This window comes from Pelodiscus sinensis, chromosome 14 (genome assembly GCF_049634645.1).
Source record: "Pelodiscus sinensis isolate JC-2024 chromosome 14, ASM4963464v1, whole genome shotgun sequence".
Lineage (NCBI taxonomy): Eukaryota > Metazoa > Chordata > Testudines > Trionychidae > Pelodiscus > Pelodiscus sinensis.
Window position 1 is genome coordinate 42040599 of NC_134724.1, and position 22910 is coordinate 42063508.

The following is a 22910-nucleotide window of genomic DNA, read 5'->3' on the forward strand; positions in this document are numbered from 1 at the left end:
GGCCTCAGAGTGGTGATGCAAATGGAAAAGCTTTGTAGCATTTGGGGGCAACAAAAAGTGAGGTTATTAAATTAAGTCCTGACCTTCTGGAGTTTATGCCTTCTCTGGGAACAAAGGCAAAATGTTTCTTATGCTGTTCGGTCTCTTCATAACATAGATTGTGTCATCTCAGCGGAGCACCATTGTATATTTGCACTGGCATATGGTTATTTCCTCCTCCTGCATAGATGGCTAGTGGATTTAAACTTAGGACCTTCGTATTCCCAGCCAAGATATTTTACAAGTGAGCTAAAAGAACAACTGGTAGTGAGTAGGATATTGTCTGATTTGTGAGCAGGGCCCTAGAGCTGGACATGTCATACAGTATGTTATATAACTACATGTGAGAAAGCTGTGAATGTTGGCTCTTGGGATTCATAGGGTCTTTTCCTGACTGATGCAGGGCATTATGTAGTGGTTGGAGCAGTACTTAAAAACAGGAAAGCCAAGCACATGGATTTAGTTTTAAAGGCAGTTTGGCTGAGATTTGCCTCTCTTATATTCAAGGTGTGTTTTGTTCCCAATCCCAGCAACTGTGGTTTTGTTAAACTTGTGTTATCTTGCAACAGAGGGTGCATGAAAGCTGTCTGATTTCTGGAATGGGGACTTTGAGGCCTGCGTCAATAGTAATGGTTGTAAAGATAGAAGAATCATGATTTACGTGGTTCACAGTAAGAAATGAGACTGCAACTCAGTGGTCTTCTGCCTCCCACCTGCGTGCGCTAGCCTGAAGGGAATTTCACCCAAAAGTGTCTTAATCTTTGTGTGAGAGAAGGGGACAGGGACTGGGAGAGATTTTGCCTGTTGTGCAGATGTGAGACAGATCTGCTAAATGGGTGAGTCTCCCCTGAGTTGTGCAACATCTGGCATGTCTTGCTTCAGCACCTAGGCCGTGTCGAGACTCAGGGGTTTTTTCGGGAAAGGTAGCCTTTTCCAGAAAAAACTTCCCGTGCGTCCAGACTCAAGCTGCGTTCTTTCGAAATTATTTCGAAAGAACGCGGCTTTTCTTTCGATGGCGGTAAACCTCGTTTCACGAGGAAGAACGCCTTCCTTCGAAAGTTCCTCTTTCGAAGGAAGGCGTTCTTCCCTGTAAAGAGGCCGTCTTCGAAAGAGAGCATCCAGCCTCGCTGGGGGCTCTCTTTCGAAAAAGCGGATTTCCTCTATCGAAAGATCCGCCTGCCGTCTAGACGCGCTCTTTCGAAAGAAGCCTGCAGTCTAGACATAGCCCTGTTGGGCAAGGAAGCTGTTGCTTGGGGGAAATAGGGGAGCTGTTCCTCCTCCAGAGGCTCTGCCTGGAAAGGGGAGGGCATAATAGTGTGGGGGACCCTCCTTCGGGGGGCAGCCTGGGTGCAGTGATGGGACTCACTCCCCCTTCGCTGCAGAGGCAGCTGCTGCCTCCTGGGCCCTGCCCTGCTGGCAGGGAGCGGGGCTCCTGCCTCCACCCCGCTGCTCCTCCGCCTGGCACCTGCCGGCCCCCCCTGGGCGGGTTTGGAGGAGGCGCGTGTTCCCCGCGGGCTTGCCGGGGCGTGTCCCCGCCAGTGCAGCCGGAGCGTCCCCGCTGCGGGTGTCGGGGCTGGGCGGCCCGCGCGGCGCGTGGCTGCGAGGGCGGAGGGAGGCGGCGGGGCTCTCGCCTGCGCTCACAGCCCGGCGCGCTCGCTCCCCGCCGGCCCCGGCTCGCGCTCTGCCCGCTGCCGCCGACCATAGAGTCGCGCTGCGAGCAGCAGATAGAGGGAGCGCAGGAGCTCGCCATCGCCCAGCCAGCGACAGCGGGAAAAACATGGAGTCCGCCCCGGCAGCCCCCGAGCCCGCCGCCCCCGAGCCGGGCAGCAGCGTCTCCGGCGCCAGGGACACCCTGGAGCCGGCCGGGAAAAGCGAAGCGCCCGCTGCAGCCCGCAGGCAGAGCTACTCCGGCAGAGGTAGGGAGAGGCGGGCGAGGGGGCGCGCTGGGCACGGCGAGGGGGCAGGAGAGAAGGGCGACATGCAGCAGGGGAGCCCCGGGCACCGGCTGGGGGCGGGCGGAGAAACGCAACTCCCCGCTGCCTCCAATCCGGCAAACTTTTCCAGCGGCTTCTCCTGGCTGCAGGCGGGAGGGAAAATATTGAGAGCTCGGTGCTTTCCCTTTCCTCGCCTGCAAAACTCAGCTGGCAACGCTGCCCCTGAAATTACATAATTAACAACAAAGCAGCCCAGGAGTCAGGGCGTTAGAAGGCGAGGAAACAAACTTTTCAAGCTGCAGTGACCTCCTCTCCCCTCCCCCCTTCTTTTCTCTCGCCTCCTTTTCATATGTGTTCATTTTTTTAATTGTATCCTGTGGTATCTATGGTTGTGACTACTTTCTTCCATTATTTGATCTGAGGAAGTGGGTCTGGCCCACGAAAGCTCATCACCTAATAAACCATCTTGTTAGTCTTTAAAGTGCTACATAGTCCTGCATTTTGCTCCTTTTGACAGTTCCTGCTCTGGGGTGCCGAGGGTGGTGGGGGGGGGGGCATGGGGGAGTTGGCTAGGATTGCTCTGATTAATGAGGCGGGTGCTGATTTGCGATTGACTTTTCCGCTCTTTTGACAGCCGTGGTCTGCGGTGTGGTTTAAAAAAAAATCCGTCTCCAAAGTTGATGGTCTCCTGGGGTTTGCGTGAAGGTGCACAACTTTCCAGAGAGGGGCTCTTCCGAGTCTCGCGTGGGTTTTCCTTTCCTCCCTTCCCCCGAGTGACAACATAGTGCAAAGACACACACACAAGCCTTTCATTGCTGGTTTAATGATGACTTAAGCACTCTCAGGCTGCCCACCGCGTGTGGTGTAGTACGGGTCAGCTGGAAACGTGCTGGTCAATTTCAATTGGACATTGTTTATAGCCCACTTTTATTGAAAGTATCGACAGCGTTTTAGCGCTGGCTGGTTGATACTGGAGAGAGGGAGAAACATCCCCCCCCCCTTGCATAGGAGCGGCGAGCGATTAAAGTCGGTGGCTTTCAAATATTTTTTGGATTTGCGCAAAAAGAAAAAAAAAAGCGAGAGGGGCAAAGATGTAGCTTTAATTCCCGCTGGCAATGAATCCATCGCTGTGATCATTCAAGGGAAACCCACTCGGTAGGCTCGCTAGGGGATGGGTGGGAATCAAATAAATACACATACTGATCTGTTACAGCCATGACTGCCAACCTGGCGCGCACAGCCCTCGCAGGCTCCCGAGTCCTGGGCCAGCTGATTGCAGGGACCCGGGGAACGTTTTCAGGGGAGTGTGCGCTGTTGTTGTTGTTTGGAATATGGCTGATCATGTGTTGGCTTGTGTTTTACAGTATTTTTCCCATTTTGGCCACGCCCCCTTCCCAGGCAGCTTCCCACTCAGAGAATCCGAGTACAGTAAAAGCCAGCGAGATGACACACGCTGAAACATTTAATTAGAGGCAATTTCCGAATAATGACCGCGCAGTTATGCAAATGCAACGGGGGAGAAGCGGGGGAGGCGAGGCAGAGCGGGCTCTGGAGGAGACGGGAGGATGGGGACGGTTTTTTGTGTGCAGCAAGCTTTTAGCTGCAAAAAAAATGTATATTTAGAGAGCTTGAGACAGTGGATTTGGAATGCAAGCTGGTTATGTAACGAGGTTAATCAGAAACACTGGAGAAATTTTCCTTAATAAATGCGGTGGAGTTCTCTGCATGTTTTCAAAGCTGCAGTAGTTTGTGGCTGTTACACAAGCTGCTCCCCCACCCCCTTCCCCAATTGCTTCCAGTCTATAGGCTTCAATCTGCTTTAATTGCCATTGCTGGCACACGGGGATTGTTCGGGATGGCAGCCTTCAGCATAGTCTTGCAATGTTGTAACTTTTAGACCTTTACAAATTATGTAACTGGAGACTGCTAGGAACTTATAAAAAGGGGAGAAGGCAGTGTGTCTGGCGATGGGGGTGCTCCGTTTGTGATCTTGAACCGTTTAGGCTTTGATACCGCTAACCTGCTGACCCATATGTCCCTCCTCTCCCTTGTGTAGCATTAAATAAGGGATTGCGGGGGGGTTGAAACACATACACTGCACGCAAGCACTAGGTTATGTAACAGTCTGAATGAAAAAGCGAAGGTCAGTGTGATGGATGCATCCATGCAGCAATACTCCTGAAAATTGTGTCTTTAGAGTCTTTAATATCTGAGGAAATGTAGTTTTTTACGGACGGTAATTGTGCATTGGTGGGAGGGCAAGGTGGAAAAGATGGGAATTATTTAAAGAAAGAAAATGTTTTGGTTTCTGGGATGATGTAATGGAATTGGTAGAGAACTGAAGGTATCTTCTAGATTGCAACCAGTAAGAAAATTGGAGCTGTCATTCTGTATTAATGTTGCGTAAATTACAAATTAAACATAAGTACATTGATCTGTAAACCAGGTGATCATACCTTTCTCATATGTAAAACATGAAGGCGTGTAACTTTACAAGAAAATACCACAGAATTGTAATGGATAATTTAGCTCATTGAAAGCGGGACCAATATGGAGGTATCGGGTGAAACTGAACCCCCTATCTTGTGATTTATTTAATTAAGATTCTGGGTTTATTTAAGATTCTGGTTGATTTTATGTTTTTTTCCCATAAAGGGAATATATAAATATAAAATGTATGTAGGCTATGGAAATTTTTTTGACATTGGGATGACCTCGTGATGTATGGATAGCACATATATGAGTACACATAAAAAGAACAACTGTATAACACAGGTAAATTCCAAATCCTATGCTTGTGTACTGTTCATCATATCAACTGATCTTTTCCTGCCATTTGTTCCATGTGCAGACAGATCCAGATACACATGTAGATCAGTTTGCAGAATGGGTACCCAGAAAAGTGTTCTTTGATTTTTAAATCAACATAAGACACTGGAAATATTTGTTCTGTATCATCTATTTTAGTAGCTGCTTCCATTGCAACCTGCACTCAGTGCTGTACGGCTGTAATGGCTGTTCTTAATAGGGAACTGGAAAAAATAAGCAGTCAATGAAAACCTAAGAAAGGGGGGGAAAAAAGGTGGTGAGAAGTTGGATTCCTAATTGCCGTTTTAATTACTGTCACTTTTGAAATAGTGTGTCTCTTTGTATCCCTTACAATCTGGTATGTCAGATCCCTAAATATTGGGTGTTTGTTATAACCGTTAACTCTCATAGTGTTCTTTTAGGGTATCTCTACACTATGGGACAAGGCCAAATTAAGATACTTCAACTATGCAATTAACATAGCTGAAGTTGCGTATCTTAACTTGACTTTTGGTGCTGTCCACACTGCAGGAAGTTGAAGAGAGCACACTCTTTGTTTGATTTCCCTTACTCCTCGTGGAAGCAGGACTGCCCACGTTGGCCAGAGTACCCCTCTCAGTTCGAATTAGCAGGTCTTCACTAGACCTGCTAATTCAAACCCTGGAAGATTGACAGCAACAGCTTCTATCTCCCCTGTAGTGTAGACATTCCCTTAGATATCAAAAGTATTTGTAAAGCAAGTAGTGTTATATAATTGTGTGAGAGAGAGATCACATGTGGACTGGAGATTTTGAGTAATGGTATTACATAGTGTGAAAGATTAATAACACACTATATTGGAAAAAAGTGTCCAACAGTTAGATTAAAAGGGCTGATATTTCCAAATAAATATATTGTCACCTTCTCTAGTTTATTTTAACTCAGAGCAGTCATTTTTCAGTTTTCCATTAGGTTAAACCATAATCCATATGTGTTGGATTACAGATGTCTTTATAGCATGCATTGATTTCATTGAGTATTGAACACCCTAGTCACAACTGCACATGCCACTTCCAGGTTCATCTGCAGACATATACTATTCCTAAAGCAACTACAGCAATTGCTTACATGGTAAACTAATATTAGGAGAGTATTTTAGCTATCTGTAATATGTGGATTATTGAGCATCAGGAATCAAAGAGAAATTAGCATTACCAGCCAGCTGTGTGTGGATCACCAGGAAGTGCTCCACATACCAAGTCTAAGATCTTCTGTTTTATTACCTCCTTCAAAAAAATGAACATATTTGAAAAAATAACAAATGTTGGACTGGACTCTGTTATCCTGTCAGTATTTAAATGTTGTGTTACCATTTTTGAAAAATTTGAAACGTCAGTCATCAGGAGCTAAATTTTAGTTCTTCAGGCTTTTTGTTTTCCACTTTGTCATAAATAGTATGCCAATCAGCTGCTATACTTTTCCAAGAGCTACTGAGGGGGTTGTGTTATACGGCCCTGAAGTTTCTCTCCTTTCTATCTAAGCAAAATATCACTTTTATTTCCCAGGCCGTTATTCTGGTTTTTTGCATTGTCAGTAAATGGAGGAAAGTAGCTGCCCTCAGTTGAGAAAAGGGACAGAAATTGTTTAGTATAATTTCCTATTCATGCCCTCCAATGCATTTTTCAGGTATCTCATTAGAAAAACTGAATATTTTAAAGGCAGCATTCATGTTGTTGGAAGGCACTGTATTAATTGTTTTTTGATGGTGATTACCATAATTCAGAAAGCTATATGCACATAGGAGGTGATTACCTGAACCCTTTCTGATGAATTACTGAGTGTCTGCTTGTTGGGACTTCGAGTCATCTTTGTCAACAATTGAGACTTTATTTTTATTTTATTTAATTTTTTGGACTGGGGTATCAGTAATTTGATTAAAACATCAATGAATAGTGGCATCATTCCTATATTCCTCAGCTCTATATAGAGTTCCACACTTAGTAAGTTCTCCAGATGTTCTACATAGAATATTTGTCATGTAACAAAATTGTCAGTTTACTGTGTGATTTTTTCAGTTAAGCTTTGAGTATTCTTTTCCTTAAATGTTCAGAACACTTTTTCCACACTGAGTACTCTTCTGGAAGTACTGTCCCTGATTTAGGACTGTAGATTTGCCTATTAGGTAAATGAAATATACTGTGAAGCATCTGAAAGAAAACCCTAATCATTTAGTTTTAAATGCTTATAGAATGAGAAGAATAAAACCATTTTTGCATTATTTTCTTGGGAACAGTCCCCTTCCCTTGTTGAAGTGCAACCATAGCTTACTCTTTATAGTATGTGAAAAGTATTTCAGTGGCTCATGAGTCAATATGTAAATACAGGCAGTCCCTCGGTTACATGGGGAAGCAGAGGGAATTGGAGGTGCTGAGGCATCTATACAAAAAGATGTAATTGATCTACAGGCAGTCCGTGGGTTACATGGATCTGACTTACATCGGATCCCTACTTACAAACGGGGTGAGGCAACCCCGCAGTAGCTGCTTCCCCCCAACAGACCAGGGAGACGCGAAGCTAGTGCCCTCCCCCCCCCCCCCCCCCCAGCAGACCAGGGAGACGCGGAGCGGCTTTTCTCAGCAGACACCTCAGCTTGAGAATAAAGGACTGAGGGAAGTGAGGTGTGGGAGAATAAAACTGAGCTCTGGAGAAATGTTTGGCTCGAGTTTCCCCTACAATATGTACCAGTTCCGACTTACATACAAATTCAACTTAAGAACAAACCTACAGTCCCTATCTTGTACGTAACCCGGGGACTGCCTGTACTGTACTATTTCATTCAAAAGCTGTAATTTTACCAAATAAAGAACACATTTGTAATGGAGACTAATTGGCAATATGATTATTATATCCCAGATTATAGAACTATATTTGAGTTAGGGATGTTAGTGACTAGCTGACTAGCTGATAAGCAAATCCTTATCGGATAGTCGAGTAGCAACTCAACTAGTTGCTCTTCCCTCCCCCCCCCCCAACTTGTTGCCTCTATCAGAGAGAAGTAGAAATAGAGGGAACAGGAACCAGGTTCCTCCCAGCACCCTCATCGCGGGGGGCAGGGGAGGCGGAGGCATAGTGGGGAGATGTGTTCCCGCTGTTGGCGCTTCTACTTTTGACATGTACAAGAGCCCTCTGAAGCTCTTGTACATGTCAAAAGCAGAAGTGCCACAGGGAACACAGGGTGAACAGGGGTTGCTTGAGTCCCTGCTTGTCCTGTGTTCTCTGCTGTGCCCCCCCCCCGTGCTGCCTCCATGAGAGGCAGTAAGGGGGAGACAGGAACTGGTGCTGGGGAGCTGGCTTAAAAGCTGGTCCCCCCCCAGCACAGTCTCCGGGATGCCACCTGTCACTCCCTGCTGCCTCTTGGGGGGGGGGGGAATAGGGGAAGCTGCTGCAAAGTAGCCTCTGTCCACAGGGTGAGCTGGGCCCCCCTACTTATAGGGCACCAAGCAGCCCTTTTCACGGTGGCCGGGGCTGTCTGCTGTGAACAGGGGCTGCTGGACTCAGCGCAAGCTGGTACCTAGCAGTCCCAGCTAGTGCTGATTGCTGCGCCTCTGCATTTTAAATGAAGTAAGAGCCCAGCAGCTCTTAGTACATTTACAATGCAGAGCCGCAGCACAGGTGGCTCGGGAGCCTGCACAAGCCAGGACTGCTCATTTCTGGCTGGAGATACCCCCACTGCGGCTCATTTCCAGCTCCTGGAGTTACCCCCACTGCGGCTCTGCACAGTGGTGCTTATCCACTAATCATATGGTCGATACAAATTGTATTGACTATAGATTAGCCAGTTAATCGCATTTTAACTTCCTTAATTTGAGTGGCAGACAGTTTTTGACTATTGAAAGTTGTCTCATTTGCTACTAGTGTAAGGAAATTTGCCCGTGGGGAAAATGTGGATTAACTCCATTGAGGTGAATGGAGTTAGTCCAGAAAAACCTAATTCTAAGGGAGAGAAGAATCTGGCCTTAGATTTTATAATGTCTACAGTTATCCTTAAAATGATTTCATTATCCTGGTGGCACTAAATGGCATGTACTCATCCCACAGAAACTTAAGATACGGTATCTTGAGATATTTAAGTTTGTAAGGTGATGAGTTTAAAAACCTGGGAAGTGAAAGTACTCTGGGGAAAAATATTTGTAATTAGTTCATTAAAATATGTTGATAAATGATAGAGAGACTGGTACTGCCAAGTTCAGCACACATAATTTAAGTTGTAGTTATTTCTGCTGTTGTTTGCTAGTTTAGACTGTTAGCAACAAGTCTGCATAGCTGCTTTCAGTGTAACTTACTTGATGGAAGAAATGGACTGAGCTTAGGAAAACCCATAGGTATGTTTTGAACATAACTGAAATGGGAAAGGGAGGGAAAACATTGTTTCTCTTTTAAATAAAATTTCTGAAATCACTTAATATCTTTTATGTTCACTAGGTACCTTTTAAATTATTTTTTTGGTAAGTTCAGACAAGGAGGGAAAGTTATATAGTTCAGAATGTTGCTTAGTTAGAAAGTATTGTCTAATTTTTGCTTCGTTTGGGGTGTGATCTTTCTGCTGCTGCAACAGTGAATCATACTTCACTTTTTTTAGTAGCATTGGGTAAATTTTAGATGTGTTGAAAATACTTTAATTCTGCCTGACTAGAATTTTAGAAGTTAGAAATGGAAAAGCCTTCCCAGGTTATGTAGCCTAATGCTGTGATTGCACAGGGCTGTTCACTGTGGTACAATTATGGTTTAGAGGTGGAATTTCAAATGTCTCAAATGATGGGGCTTTCACCAATTCCCTTGATAAAGTCTTCAACACTGCCATATTTTCCTGATGCTTAATTTTAAAGTACTGTATCTTTCATTCCATTTGTCCTAATCTTTTACATTTCTACCTCAAGTTTTCTCACACCTGCTATTCCTTTCCTTTTTCTTAGTCATTGTCTATATCTTTTAAAAATATTTACTCAGGCATCAGTTCATCTAACCCACTCCTCACCCCTCCGCACTGCACAAACTCCTTCCAATTAGACAATAAACAAGTGAGATTTCTTTTTGTCACCTACAAGAAATTCAAACTCAGCAGAGAACACACCTGTCAACCTGATAGCTGCCAAGTTAAGAGCAGCTCTGTTTGCGACATGTCCCATGATTGACACAAGTGACGGATTGACTGGGGCAGAGCATGTGGGGTGGAATGGGGGAAGTTTGTGGCATTAATACATGGCAGTAGGGTGTGTGATAGGTGGGGGCTGGAGGGGGTATGGATGCTGGCATGCCTGAAAGGTGTTAAGGTTGCGGTGGTGTCTGGGGTGGTGTGTGCTTGGAGTGAGTGTAGGTGACCACTTCTGGGTGCGGGGTGCTGGCTTTAAGCCATGTGGGTAGTTGCAGGTGTCTGTCTATCAGAAGAGGGTAGCTTATGGAAGAATCTGGGCCTACTATTAGTGATGAAAAGGGTTAACTGGCTAATCGGTTACTGGGTAAGCATTCACCTTACAGGCATGTTTACCAGGGAAACCAGTTAACCAGTGGGCCCTACCTGGCTTGAGCAGCCCTCTGCCCGTGGTGTGGGAGTCCCATTCCAGCCTGAGCAGTCCCCTGGCCATAGCAGCATGAAGTGGGTGAAACTTGCAGATTCTGACCACATTTTCATGTATTTTAAACACTGTGCTGCTATCAGGAATAACTTCAAGTATTATTGAAAATTCAGTCACTTCTTGTGTGGAATTTGACAGCTGTGTAGTGGCACAGATAGTATAGGACAGGAAGTGAAGAATACCATATCTGGCTGGAACATTGAGGGCATGTCTAGAGTGCCCTCGGCTTTTGAAAGAAGATATGCAAATTCAGCACGAATTTGCATATCTTTTTCCGATCCCATTTTCGGAAGAGTTTAAAAAAAAAAGCAGTCTAGAAGCAGTTCTTTTGCGGGGCGGGTGGAACCCATTTTGAAAGAACCCTTCTTCCTGAAAAAATGAGGTGTACAGGGTTCTTTCGTAAAAGGTTGTTGTTGTTTTTTAAAGAACCGCGTCTAGACTGCTTTTTTTAAGAAAAAATTCTTCCAAAAACGGGATCGGAAGACAATATGCAAATTTGCGCTGAATTTGCATATCTACTTTCAAAAGCCACAGGCAGTCTAGACGAGCCCAGAGATAATTTAAGTAGATAGAAAGTAGATACTCAGAGTCTGTATTCCTTTGGAAGAATTTTTAGCAATCTTCCATGTCTCTGTGTGTTATTGCATCTCACCAGAAGGACAGAACTTGCTGCAAGCCCAGTACCATGGGGTCCTACAACTTTGCAGGGCCCCTGGATAAGGAGGGGCTCTGTGCCCCAGGAAGGGGCAGGGCTTTGGACAGAAGGGGCGGAGCTAGGATCAGCTAGCCCTCAGCACTGTGCCTCCTTCCCCCTCTGTCTGTATAGAGCGCCCCACATGGGTCTTTGGTAGTGATTTAAAGTACTTGGGGCTCTCAGCTGCCGTCACCGCCCCAGTAGTGAGAACCCCGGGCCCTTTTGAATTGTCCAGCCCCTTGGCAACTGCTTCTTTCCCCCACACCCATTAACAGGCCTGTATAGTACGCTCTAACATCAATAATCAGTACTGTTTCAGATGAAAGAATGCTGTGTACTAAATCATGATTAGTTCCTATGAACTTCTTTGGATATGTCTTCATTCACTGAGCAAGCTAAAGCCTCATTAAGTTTTGAGAGCTGATAAAACTGAAGCTGGAAGTGGTAGGTCTCCAGATCCTGCTTTTGTTTTAACAGATTTCTATACAAAGTTACTTTCTTTAATAGTGTTACAAAGTATGTTACCAAATTCATTGGCATTAATAGAGGCTTTAAGAGGCTTGCCATGAAGCATGTGTTCATGTTAAAGCAATGTGATTTTTCTTTTTGGGTTATGGGGAAAGTCTGTGGATGTTACCCAGCCTACTTAATTTCCCCTTCTCATTTAAGCCCCCATTTCTGCTCCCCAATAATCACGCAAACAGAAGCTTCAGCTGTTAAGGGAGAACAGTTAAAAGTCCTGCTCACTCAGATGTACATAAAAGATCCAGTAATGATGCCCCACTGCAGAGACTTTCATTTGTAATTTAATCTAACAATTTCAATACACTTCTAAAGCAACACACTATGAAACTGGCAACTTCTGAGAAATTGCTGTGCTGATACAAACTGTGTTGGAGCTGGTATTATAGCAGCATGAATAGATGGCGCGATGGAGAACAAAGTTAGTGGCTGAATCAGAGCTGAGGGAAATTGCCAGCAGAAGGTGAGAAAGCAGAGCTGGATTATGATAACCTCCCTTGTAGAATCAAATTAAATCTTGTTAAAGGTTTTATTGATCTTAGTTTGTAGTTGTAACATGCATTTACTGCACATAGGTACATGAGAATGATGAGGCAGATGTAGTGATCCAGGAATGAAAAACTACAGTGTTTCTGTTTTTAAAGTGCTTTATTTTGTACATATTGTAGGATATTTTACATTAATTAACAGTATGTTTATATACTTTAATTCCATGCCCACTCACACATGTTGGAGGCATCTGATCTATAGCAATCGTGGAAATGCAGTTAAAATGCAAGAACATAATATACTAAACAGGGATGTGACAATGAAAATGTGTAGACAGTTAACTGATGAGTCAGGTTAACCTTCACAATTACAGGCAGGGCCCCTGCCCCTCTGTGCTGCTACCTCTGTGAGAAGGGGAGCATGCATGGACCAGCTCCCGTGGATACAGAGGCAGCAGTGCAGGGGAAGATGTTCTCGCCGGCCCCTCCCCCCTGTGTTGCTGCCGACCATGTCTTACAGAACAATATCTCAAGGATATCCTAGGCAGGGTGAATAACAGCTTTAGAATAAGAGTATCTGCAGGAACAAGGCTTGACCCCATTGTCGAAATAGCCAGTAAAATGCAGGCATAGCCTTACACAGCAACGCCTGCCTCCATTGGATCAGAGCGGTGATAGGCTCTTCCACTGTCAAAAGAACACTTGGTTTCAATTTCCATTCCCCTAGCTTCTCTTTCTAACCACATTCACCTGCAGCCCAACTAGTCAGGGAGTGTTTGGTATTTTTGGTTAAACCATCTGGCAACCCTGTTGCTGAGCTCCTTGTTTCCACCCGTTGTCATTTCTGGCAGAGCTGTGAGATTGCACATTGGAGGGATTTGAGGGGATGGGATGGCTTTAGAATGGCCAGCAGTAGGAAAACTTGGGTTACAGGCCAGTGGACCATGCAAGAGAATTGGAATGACCATGGGAATGTGTGAGATGGTTTTGGAGAAGCCAGAACACCCAAGAGAGGGTACTGAAGAGATCTAAAGGAAGCTAAGAGGATAGAGCAGTGTTTCTCAACAAATAGTACAGGGACCATCACCGGTTCCTGAGATCTTCCTGCCCTCATTTAGGAAAGCAGCAAGTCAGTCCCTGGCATCAAAAAAAGTTGAGAAACACTGGTATAGAGAACTGGGGAATGGAGATGGCACTGAACTGTCTGGGGAAGCAGAGGGAATTGGAGGTGCTGAGGCATCTATACTCATAGACTCATAGACTTTAAGGTCAGAAGGGACCATTATGATCATCTAGTCTGACCCCCTGCACAGTGCAGGCCACAGAATCTCACCCACCCCTCTTAGAATAATCCTCTCACCTATGTCTCAGATATTGAAGCCTTCAAATACTTTGAAGGCCCCAACATGCAGAGAGTCCTTCAGCTGTGATCTGTGCCCAATGCTACAGAGGAAGGCGAAAAACCTCCAGGGCCTCTGCCAATCTACCCTGGAGGAAAATTCCTTCCTGACCCCAAATATGGCGATCAGCTAAACCCTGAGCATGTGGGCAAGACTCACCAGCCAGACACGCAGAAAGTTCCCTATAGCAACTCCTATCATCCCTCCATTGACCTATTTCCAACTGGTAATGAATGGTCAATTAGTTACCAAGATCATGTTATTTCATCCAACCATCCCCTTATCATAGAATCATAGAACTGGAAGAGACCTCAGAAGGTCGTCAAGTCCAGCCCTCTGCTCTAGGCAGGACCAATCCCATCTAAATCAACCCGGCCAGGGCTTTGTCAAGCCGAGACTTAAACACTTCTAGGGATGGAGACTCCACTACTTCCCTAGGTAACCCATTCCAATGCTTCACTACCCTCCTAGTAAAATAGTTTTTCCTAATATCCAATCTGGACCTCTCCCACCACAACTTGAGACCATTGCTCCTTGTTCTGCCATCCGTCACTACTGAGAACAGCCTCTCTCCATCCTCTTTGGAACCTCCCTTCAGGAAGTTGAAGGCTGCTATCAAGTCCCCCCTCACTCTTCGCTTCTGCAGACTAAACAGACCCAAGTCCCTCAGCCTCTCCTCGTAGGTCATATGCTCCAGACCCCTAATCATTTTGGTAAGATGATGTAATTGATCTACAGGCAGTCCCCGGGTTACATGGATCCAACTTACAGCGGATCCCTACTTACAAACGGGGTGAGGCAACCCCGCACTAGCTGCTTCCCCCCCCAGCAGACTAGGGAGACGCGAAGCTAGCACACCCCCCCCCCCCCCCCAGCAGACCAGGGAGATGCGGAGCGGCTTTTCTCAGCAGACACCTCAGCTTGAGAATAAAGGACTGAGGGAAGTGAGGTGTGGGAGAATAAAACTGAGCTCTGGAGAAATGTTTGGCTAGAGTTTCCCCTACAATATGTACCAGTTCCGACCTACATACAGATTCAACTTAAGAACAAACCTACAGTCCCTATCTTGTACGTAACCCGGGGACTGCCTGTATTGCCTCTGGACAGCTCTCATTTTGTAAATGATGACCTTGTCTTTACTTTAAAGTGCAGCAGAATGTGCTTTAATGCATGATGAGCTCTCAGACACTTGCTTCTTGCAGCTTTGGTCCAACCCCCATTGTTTCCAATGAGCTCTGACTAAATGCTTTCACTGTAGATATTGTGGTAACATGTTATATGAATTATTTGCCTTACCATGCTGGGAAATTAGAGGCCCTTTCCCACAGTGTGTTAAGCAGATTAAAATGAAAGGCTGTTTTTATGGCCCAGGAACAATGCAGATATTAGGAAAATATTTTGCTGTGATCTAACAGTAGGGTGCTGTAAGGCAGCTTTATGAGCAAATGCATTTTGCAACTTAAAAGCCCCCAGGTTCCTTTCTAAGAGGTGCTTCTTAAAGCAAAGGGAAAGGTTAGGACTGGATGATACTTGACACATACCTGTTTGCTGTCTTTTCAGATTTTGCTTTTTTGGCAGCAGTTCAGGTAGATCTTCATAGTAAGTTAAGGCCAGAGCCTTTCCATAGGCCATTCCCAATGTGCACAGTGGCATAGTGGAGCGTACTACCAGCTACGTTTTGTTGCTGGTTTTTCTGAACAGGAACCATTCTAGAACCTAGTGGTGGTTCTGTTGAATTACAGTCTAAATCCAGTATTCACATTACTCCAGATACTCTCTTATAATCTCTCATTATTTAATAGATTTTAAAGCTAAATAAGGTTTATCCATTGATTACTTCTTCATGATCAACAAATGAGTTTGAATAAATCCTCTCTTACTGACAGACAGACACTCAGTCTTAATTTCAAGACTCCAAGCAATGGAAAATGAGCACATGCCTTATTTATCTGGTCCAGCAATTAATACCTCAGCTATTGAAATTTGCATTTTATTTCCCTTTTGAATTTTGCTGATGTGCATGTCAAGACAGTGGATTTGGTTGAACCTTCTATAGTATAATCATAACAAAGCTTGTCCAGTCTCATGAGAACCAACACATATCATTTTGACTGTATATGTTCTCCAGCATCTCTCTCATTCCGACTATTCTCTGAAGTTACATTCCATTCTTTAGGAAAAAAATGTTTCCTGAAACTTGTTTTCCCACTTTTATAATACACACAAACACATTATCCTTTTGAACTTGATTAAAAAGGACATACATTGCATCCAAAAAAGACTTAAAGTGCTTCTGCTTTTTTTCTTGTGTGGGTCCTGCTAATGCAAACAGTTGTCAGACAGTATTTGTTAAATCTGCAGTGAAACTACATTGATTTCTCTTTTTGGGGGGTAAAGTGGAGGAGATCAGAATCTTAACCTTTATCAGTTCTAAAATAATAGGAAATAAGCATTCAGAAGGGGGGTAAAATCATGTTATTAACATCTAAAATATTTTCTTACAAATTGGTAACCAAACGGTCTTGGCTAATTTTTTCCAAAATGCTCAGAAATTCCTATTGTTTTGAAAGTTTTAAATGAAATATTCCTGCAAGAGGGGACAAGGAATTATTAGGGAAGTAAAAGGTCTACTTGATTGTTATATACACTGGTACTATCATTGTTCTCAATGAGAACAGCTAGATACTGAGAACTCTTGAAAATCTGTACCCAGTGGTGGTTTTTGAATGCTTTTGAAAATCTGGATGCTTTATAGCTTTATAGCTGGATGCTTTTTATAATTGGGATCAATATTGTTTTAAAATGTAAGAAAGGACATTTGGAAAGGACAAGGCATCAAAGTATAGAATGATACTCCATTTCTTAGCCCATAAAACAGCCCATTATAAAGATTCCATTCAAATGCAGAACACTTGCATATAACCAGAGTCTGTCTTAAATAATAAAAGTAAAGAAAGCTTTAGAAAAATAACAAATGCAATGGATGTGGTATCCTATTAGCAAAGAGCATCTCCCAGGCTGTTTTTTTAATTGACAAAATTATAACAAATGATGGACCATTGGGTTCAACATGTCGTAATGGCCAATTAATGGAAACAGGTTTTGCTTCAGAGAATTGATGTGGGAAACAACTAGAGCAGATGCAGGTACATTTACAAATTGCTAAATTGATGTACTGTAGAGCTGCTTCTGAAAGACAAACAGCTGCGCAGATTTTGTTCTGTAAGTGTTCTTTGGGGTTTTTTCATTAGCAGGATGAGTGCTAGTGATGTCACTAAACCAAATATTAGTTTAGTAGCTACTTATTTTACTAATTTGTTGCATGTTCTATTAATAATTTGAAAGATTTTCCTTCCCTGTTCATTAACAAAGACTATGGGGTTCATTTGAGTCTCATCTTGAAATAGTGTTTCTCTTCCCTGTTTTGTCTCTTCCTAGCTGTTCGTATTTTAGTTCTCTCACCCCTCAGGTGCTTCTCATTTATTTATTCCTTAAACATCCTGTTCCACAATTTATGGGGAAGGATGTTTTTCAGCACGAATAAACTTCTTGATAGTATAACAAAATTTAGTTTTGCTCCCTGCTGTCCTAACAAGCTTCCTTCTGGGTAGACAAAATTAGGCTCCAATCTTGCTGGGGAGGTTTTTGCACACAGATTTGACAAGCAACTTTGGCTGATAGTTAAAGCAAGCTATGATTATGGAATGGCAGCATGCACGACCAATCCGGAATTGTAAAGAGGTAGTGTCTGCAGTTCTTTGGAAAAACAGCCCTAGATCAAATCAATACTTGGGTAAGAAGAGTTATTAGCGGAATTATTCTTAAAGATGTCTTGGCCATATAGTTAGGTTTCTTGCTAGGGATCTGACCTATTGGGTTTTTTTTCCATTTGCTAGATTCACAAAATATGGGAAAAACAGACTTTATGTAGTAGAATCCCGTAGGTTACATTTTATACTCATAAAAGTAACTTCTAGATGCAGAATAATTTGGAAAGGCAATTTTGGATTAATTTCTGTGGCCCAATGGCATTTCATAGGTTAAACTGAGAGCGGAATTTGAAGTCTGGTTTGAACATCCTGCATTTGGGAGTCGTGATAATGAATGTGGCAATGAATATAAGAAGCTCCATGAATATTTCATGATTTTCACTTGTTTGTCATTTTATTTTGACAACTGTAAAAAATAGAAGTGGTACCAGATCTTTTCTTAAAAGGATGGCTCCGGATATACAAAATGTATTACACTAGAAAATTGCATAACACTGTAAAATAGACGTGAAATACATATAATAGAATGTAACACAGACAGACCTCTTGATTCACATGTGCAAATATCAACAATTGCTTTCAAATGAGCTCCTTAATAGCAAATGCTGTGCTTCTCTGCATTCCTTAGCATATTGCAGGATCATAAATCATTACCCTGTAAGGCACTGCCAGGTTACTTTAAAGGAATCTTATTTCTAGCATACTCGTTTGTGCATGTGGCATCTGACTCTATTTTGTTTTAGATGTCAGAATATTTGCTATTAAAATAAAAAATATCACTTATCGCGTAAATAAGACGCTATCAGGACTGAATTAAAGAGCACTCATCACTGTTAGATAAGGAATGTTAATAACTGAAGTTAGTTTCTGAAGATGTAATCTGAGATGGGGCACATAAGTCCTTGAGAACTTAGTATGAGAACCATTCTGGGGCAGAAATATTATGTGTATTAGACCAATTAATTACCTCATCATCCTTGTAAAATCTATGAAGTCAAATACTTCTGGCAGAAAAGTAGAAAGCGGTCCTGGCGAATCTTTAGGTAGATGAAGCAGAAATCCTGTAGAGTCAGTAGGAGCTCTCCTCTAGTCTCAGGAAAGGCTGTGTGAGAGTGGTGTGTGTGAGAGTGGTGTGTGTGTGTGTGTGTGTGTGTGTGAGTGGTGTGTGTATGTGTGTGTGTGTGACAGCTAATTAATGAGCTAATTAAGGGAACTAAAAAAATGGGTTGGGAAAGAAAAGGCGATGGGAGGACCTGTCCTGGGAGACTTCTGATGCATGGAAATCAGATGAGTGAGTTTTATGTACTCTACAAGTTTTGAGATTGCTCAAGTGTTTAATTTTGGATTGCAGATACTATGAGCCATATGCAGTAGGACACAGTCCATGACTCTGAGCAGCAATATTTTATTTAGTCACAAGTGCGAAAAATCCAGTCTTCTGGAAGATGGTTTATTCAATCACCTACTCTGCTCAGAAAGTTTGAGTTTACAGTAGCACACATCCCCGTCTCTTCCATAGCAGTCATGAAATCATAATCATTTAGCTGTTGGCTTACAAGGAAAATATTACTGTAGTATTCATTTTCACCAGGATCCTCTTTCTAAAGGATCCGTAGGAAAGAGGATTAGAAGCTGGTTAAACTATGCCCTGTAGTACTTCACTTTCCACAGTATAACGTCCGTAGGCTGCTGTAATAAGACTATTGTTCAAACATGCATGTCTGAAAAGTCTCCATCCAGTTTATAGAATGTAATGTAGATCACCTAACACTAGTGTAAATCATAGTTGAACATCCAGGATAGGTAAACTAATGGGTGGAGGGCTCTTATTCCCAACTCACATACCTTTACCCTAAATTAAATTGAAACCAAACCAAACGTGTTCTAAGATTAAAAAGGGGTGTTTTTTCATTTTCTCATATTCTTGCATATTATGGATTCAGAAGAAGATTCAAAGTGTAAGAGACAAAATACCAAAAGAGGGTATTGTCAAGTTATTTCCAGCAATATAAAGTGTTTGGATAATTCAGATACAATGTGTGTTTGCACTGGCATTTGCCATTGCTTATGCAAACTGAGCCTGCACTCTAACAATGTATATTGAAAAGGATCCATCCTTTATGTTAATGATGATACTACTACTAATAAAGAAATTGTATTGTTTTCTTTTTCTGTTCCTTTCATATCTTGTTTTGTTCTTTAGTTCATCTCTTGAGTTGTAAACTTTTCTGAGCAGAGACTCTCTGTACTGAGTAGCACCATCTCTGTAAACCTGTACCTTTATATACCTATGGGGAGCCCAAGACACTAAAAAATTAGCATTTGTAAGATAGGCTCTCAGATCCTTATATATGTCCCCAAATGGAGGAATTTTCAGATGTGCTGGGTATTGCCATCACTTCAGTGATTAGTTGCTCCTGATTTGCTGTTAGTGACACAAGATCGAGCTCTAATGCAAACAGAGCCCTTCCTTTCTCAGAAATATCACATGTATAGGCTTAATGCAGTACTCACAGCCACATCACTTTCACCATTCTCCACTATTAAATAATGGCATTGGAATTTTTGGGGGGAGGATGCACTGGGTACACCTGTCTCGGCAGACTTTAGTTAAAAACTGGCTTAGGTCATAAAAGAAAGTATGATATAAACGGAGACACCAGCCCCCTTCTTCTGCCCCACTTCATTCAAAGTATGTCTTTGTATTGGGAAGTGCTGTGGATTAAACAAAATGAAAGGATGGGTCTTAATACAGAGGCGCAGCGTCTCGGGCCACCTCAAGCTCAGACTGCATGGTCCCGGCTCATGCTGAGACCAGCAGCCCTTGTTCATGGCAGTTAAGAAGTAGTAAAGAGACTCCTCAAATCATTAGTAACGGTAAAAACAAATCATGCAGATTAATGTCTATTTATTATATTGTAACAGTTTGTAGTTTCTATGTAATTTGAACAACTGTTCTATTTGACAGTTCCATTGTTCCCTTTAAAGCACCAAAGCCTCTCCACTTTTGTCTCTTCCTATTTCTTCTTCTAAGAATGAATAATTTTGTACAGGAAATACTCGTGTATTGATCAACTTTAAAGATGAGTAGATCCTGGATCAGGTGCAAAGACAAGTTGTAAAGCTGAGGCTTCATTTACTTGGTACCTTTGTTTTATCACAAGGAAGAAGTGGTAAAGTTGAAAGAGAGACTGTGTTAGGTGGGTTGGTTCCACATGTATATCAGAGTCTTGGGAACATAGTGAATATAATCATGGAATTAATTTTCAGTGTTTTACTAACTGAGCTAGCTGCCAAAGAGTTTACTTAGGTGTAAGTGCAGATGCTATGGATGAAGTAGAAAGGAAATGAAAAGGGAAGAAGAGAAGAGAGCCCTATATTATGTTACAAATTTATTCCCCTAGCTTTCCACCTCCTCCTGAAAATGCAGACTCTTAAGCAACCTTCTTATCAATTTGTTTTTCAGCTACCTTTTCCTAACCTGAATTTCAGCTTTTGTTTTCCATGTCAGAGTGGACGCCAATTACTCTTGTAACTGGGATTAAAGACGAAAAGAGCTAATTTATCTGTCTTGCTGAGCTAAATTAATCTTTAACTAGCCTACGCTTAGTTTCAGCTCCATAAATGCTCTTACTAGACTTTTAGAGATACTTAGAGATAACTAGATACATGTAATTTCACAGTATACGTAAGAAAACCCCAACGTCTTGAGTTGTTTCACCTGCCTTTGATTTAAATATGATGAGGTTGAAATGGTTGATAGCTTGAAATTGGTAGCATTGAGGACAAATAGTTGCAGTGTGAATATAAAATTCATTCTGACCTGCTTGCATATTCACATTGATAGAGAAATTTTAAGAATTTTTCTCTCCCACACCTTTGGGCCCAAGGATTATTTTCATTTCTTTCTTAGTAGCAGTGGTGACAGTTGTTGCTGAATACGATACTGCATCGAGGACTGGTTACAAAGTTACATGTATATCCATCCCCCGGTTTAATATTGCAAAGTAGCTTTAATTCTTTCACTTTTTTCACCACTGCAGATAAAACACAAGTCTACGAATTTTTCAACAATCACATGACATCCTGCACATCCACTCTAATTGGTAAATTACCAGACTAGGTCTGCAATACTGCTGGGAACTGAAAATAAAGCTTCACCCAAGGCAGCATTATCTGCCTTCTCCTCTTGTATGGTATTTGCTCTGCATTCTTCTGCGGTGCCACTCAAACTGAAAACCTGTATCTAGAGCAGAGGAATCACTTCAACATTTATTCTAGTTTTGAGGCTTGCAGTATGAATTTAATTTACCATGAAAATGTTTTTATTTTTATTGGTATCAGAGTGAGAAATTTTATCTGTATCTGTCCGTGATTCCCTGTATTCAGAGGAATGGGATTTTGCTGTGTAGTTTCAATGTGTGTGTGGATTTTTAGGGACATTGAGGATTTAATTCAGGAATGATTTAATTAGGGATCCAGAGAACTAGATTCAACTTATCCCTTAAGTGTTGACTGTCCTGGGAGATGCTCTTGACAGATGGTTAGTTCAAAGTGAGTTTACCTTGGGCTCAGTCGCTTTAGACTGGCAGCTTTTTTAACTCAATTAAATGAGACAACTGTCAAAAGAACAGACTCTGAGTTGATGCAAATAACTATGCAGCACTGATAAAGCTTAAATGTGTTCCTTGAGTCAGCTGAAACTGTCAGGTGCTTTCAGTAACTAGTTCAGCCAGCCAAAAAGGCACACTGGTATGCAAAAAGAAAATGTTTGGAGGCCCTAAAAATAAAACAAGCCTGGGTTTCTGTTACCTTTCTTTCTTGGTTTCATTTGTTACACACTAGTCTGGAATGTTGGGGTTCTCTCTCTCTCTCTCTCGTGTGCGTGTGTGTGTGTGTGTGTGTGTGTGTGTGTGTGTGTGTTCCTTTTTGCAATTGCTCTGGGGCCCTTGTAAGTAACTACTAATGCTCTCTGGTAGGGCTACTCAACACGCGGCTCGTGGGCCGCATGCGTCCCGCGACCCGTTTGTTTGCAGCCGGTGGTGCAGTTTGGGTTTACGCAGGCTCAACATGTGACCAGGATCCTTTGAACATGGTCTCCACTGGGATGGGCTGGCTAGAACAGATGGGTACAGGGTGTCAGCGTTTCTAGCCCCTGAGGAGGAGGTGCCAGGGCATTGTGCGAAAGAAGCTATTTGCATATATATTTGCAGGTATATGCAACCACACTTAAGTTGCAGCCTTCAGCATGTGCTGTGAGTATCATTGTGACCCCCGGGGCTTCCTGCTGTATAGGCTGTAGCGATGACCTAAAATGGTGGCAAATAAACAGATTTGCATGCAGGCCTTCATATTTTTATAAATGGAGATGTTTCTCTGGCTGGCATAGAATTTGACTAAGAGAATCCAGTGCAACCATGCAAGTCAGAGGATCCTTTAATACGTCATTATAAAAATGGGAAAAATTTATAAATATGGTAGCCTTCATCAATAGAACACCTGCCCAACAAGGTCAAGGAGCACTTGTTTCCAGCTCATATCTCATAGAGTATCACAGACATGCAGGTATCAGAGGGGTAGCCGTGTTAGTCTGAATCTGTAAAAGCGACGAGGAGTCCTGTGGCACCTTATAGACTAACTGAA

General features: G+C 42.8%; 1 protein-coding gene across 2 annotated transcripts in view; it reads left to right on the forward strand.

Moving 5' to 3' along the window:
- The first annotated feature begins 1602 nt into the window (after positions 1-1602).
- Positions 1603-22910, forward strand: part of RORA (RAR related orphan receptor A) — a 552151-nt gene continuing 530843 nt past the window's right edge. Inside the window, exon 1 of one of the 2 annotated variants that reach the window (XM_075897683.1) lies at positions 1603-1955. In XM_075897683.1, the coding sequence (XP_075753798.1) occupies positions 1817-1955 (139 nt within the window). In that variant the 5' untranslated portion in view covers positions 1603-1816. The remainder of the gene's footprint in view (positions 1956-22910) is intronic. The other variant, XM_075897682.1, reaches the window with a different exon arrangement.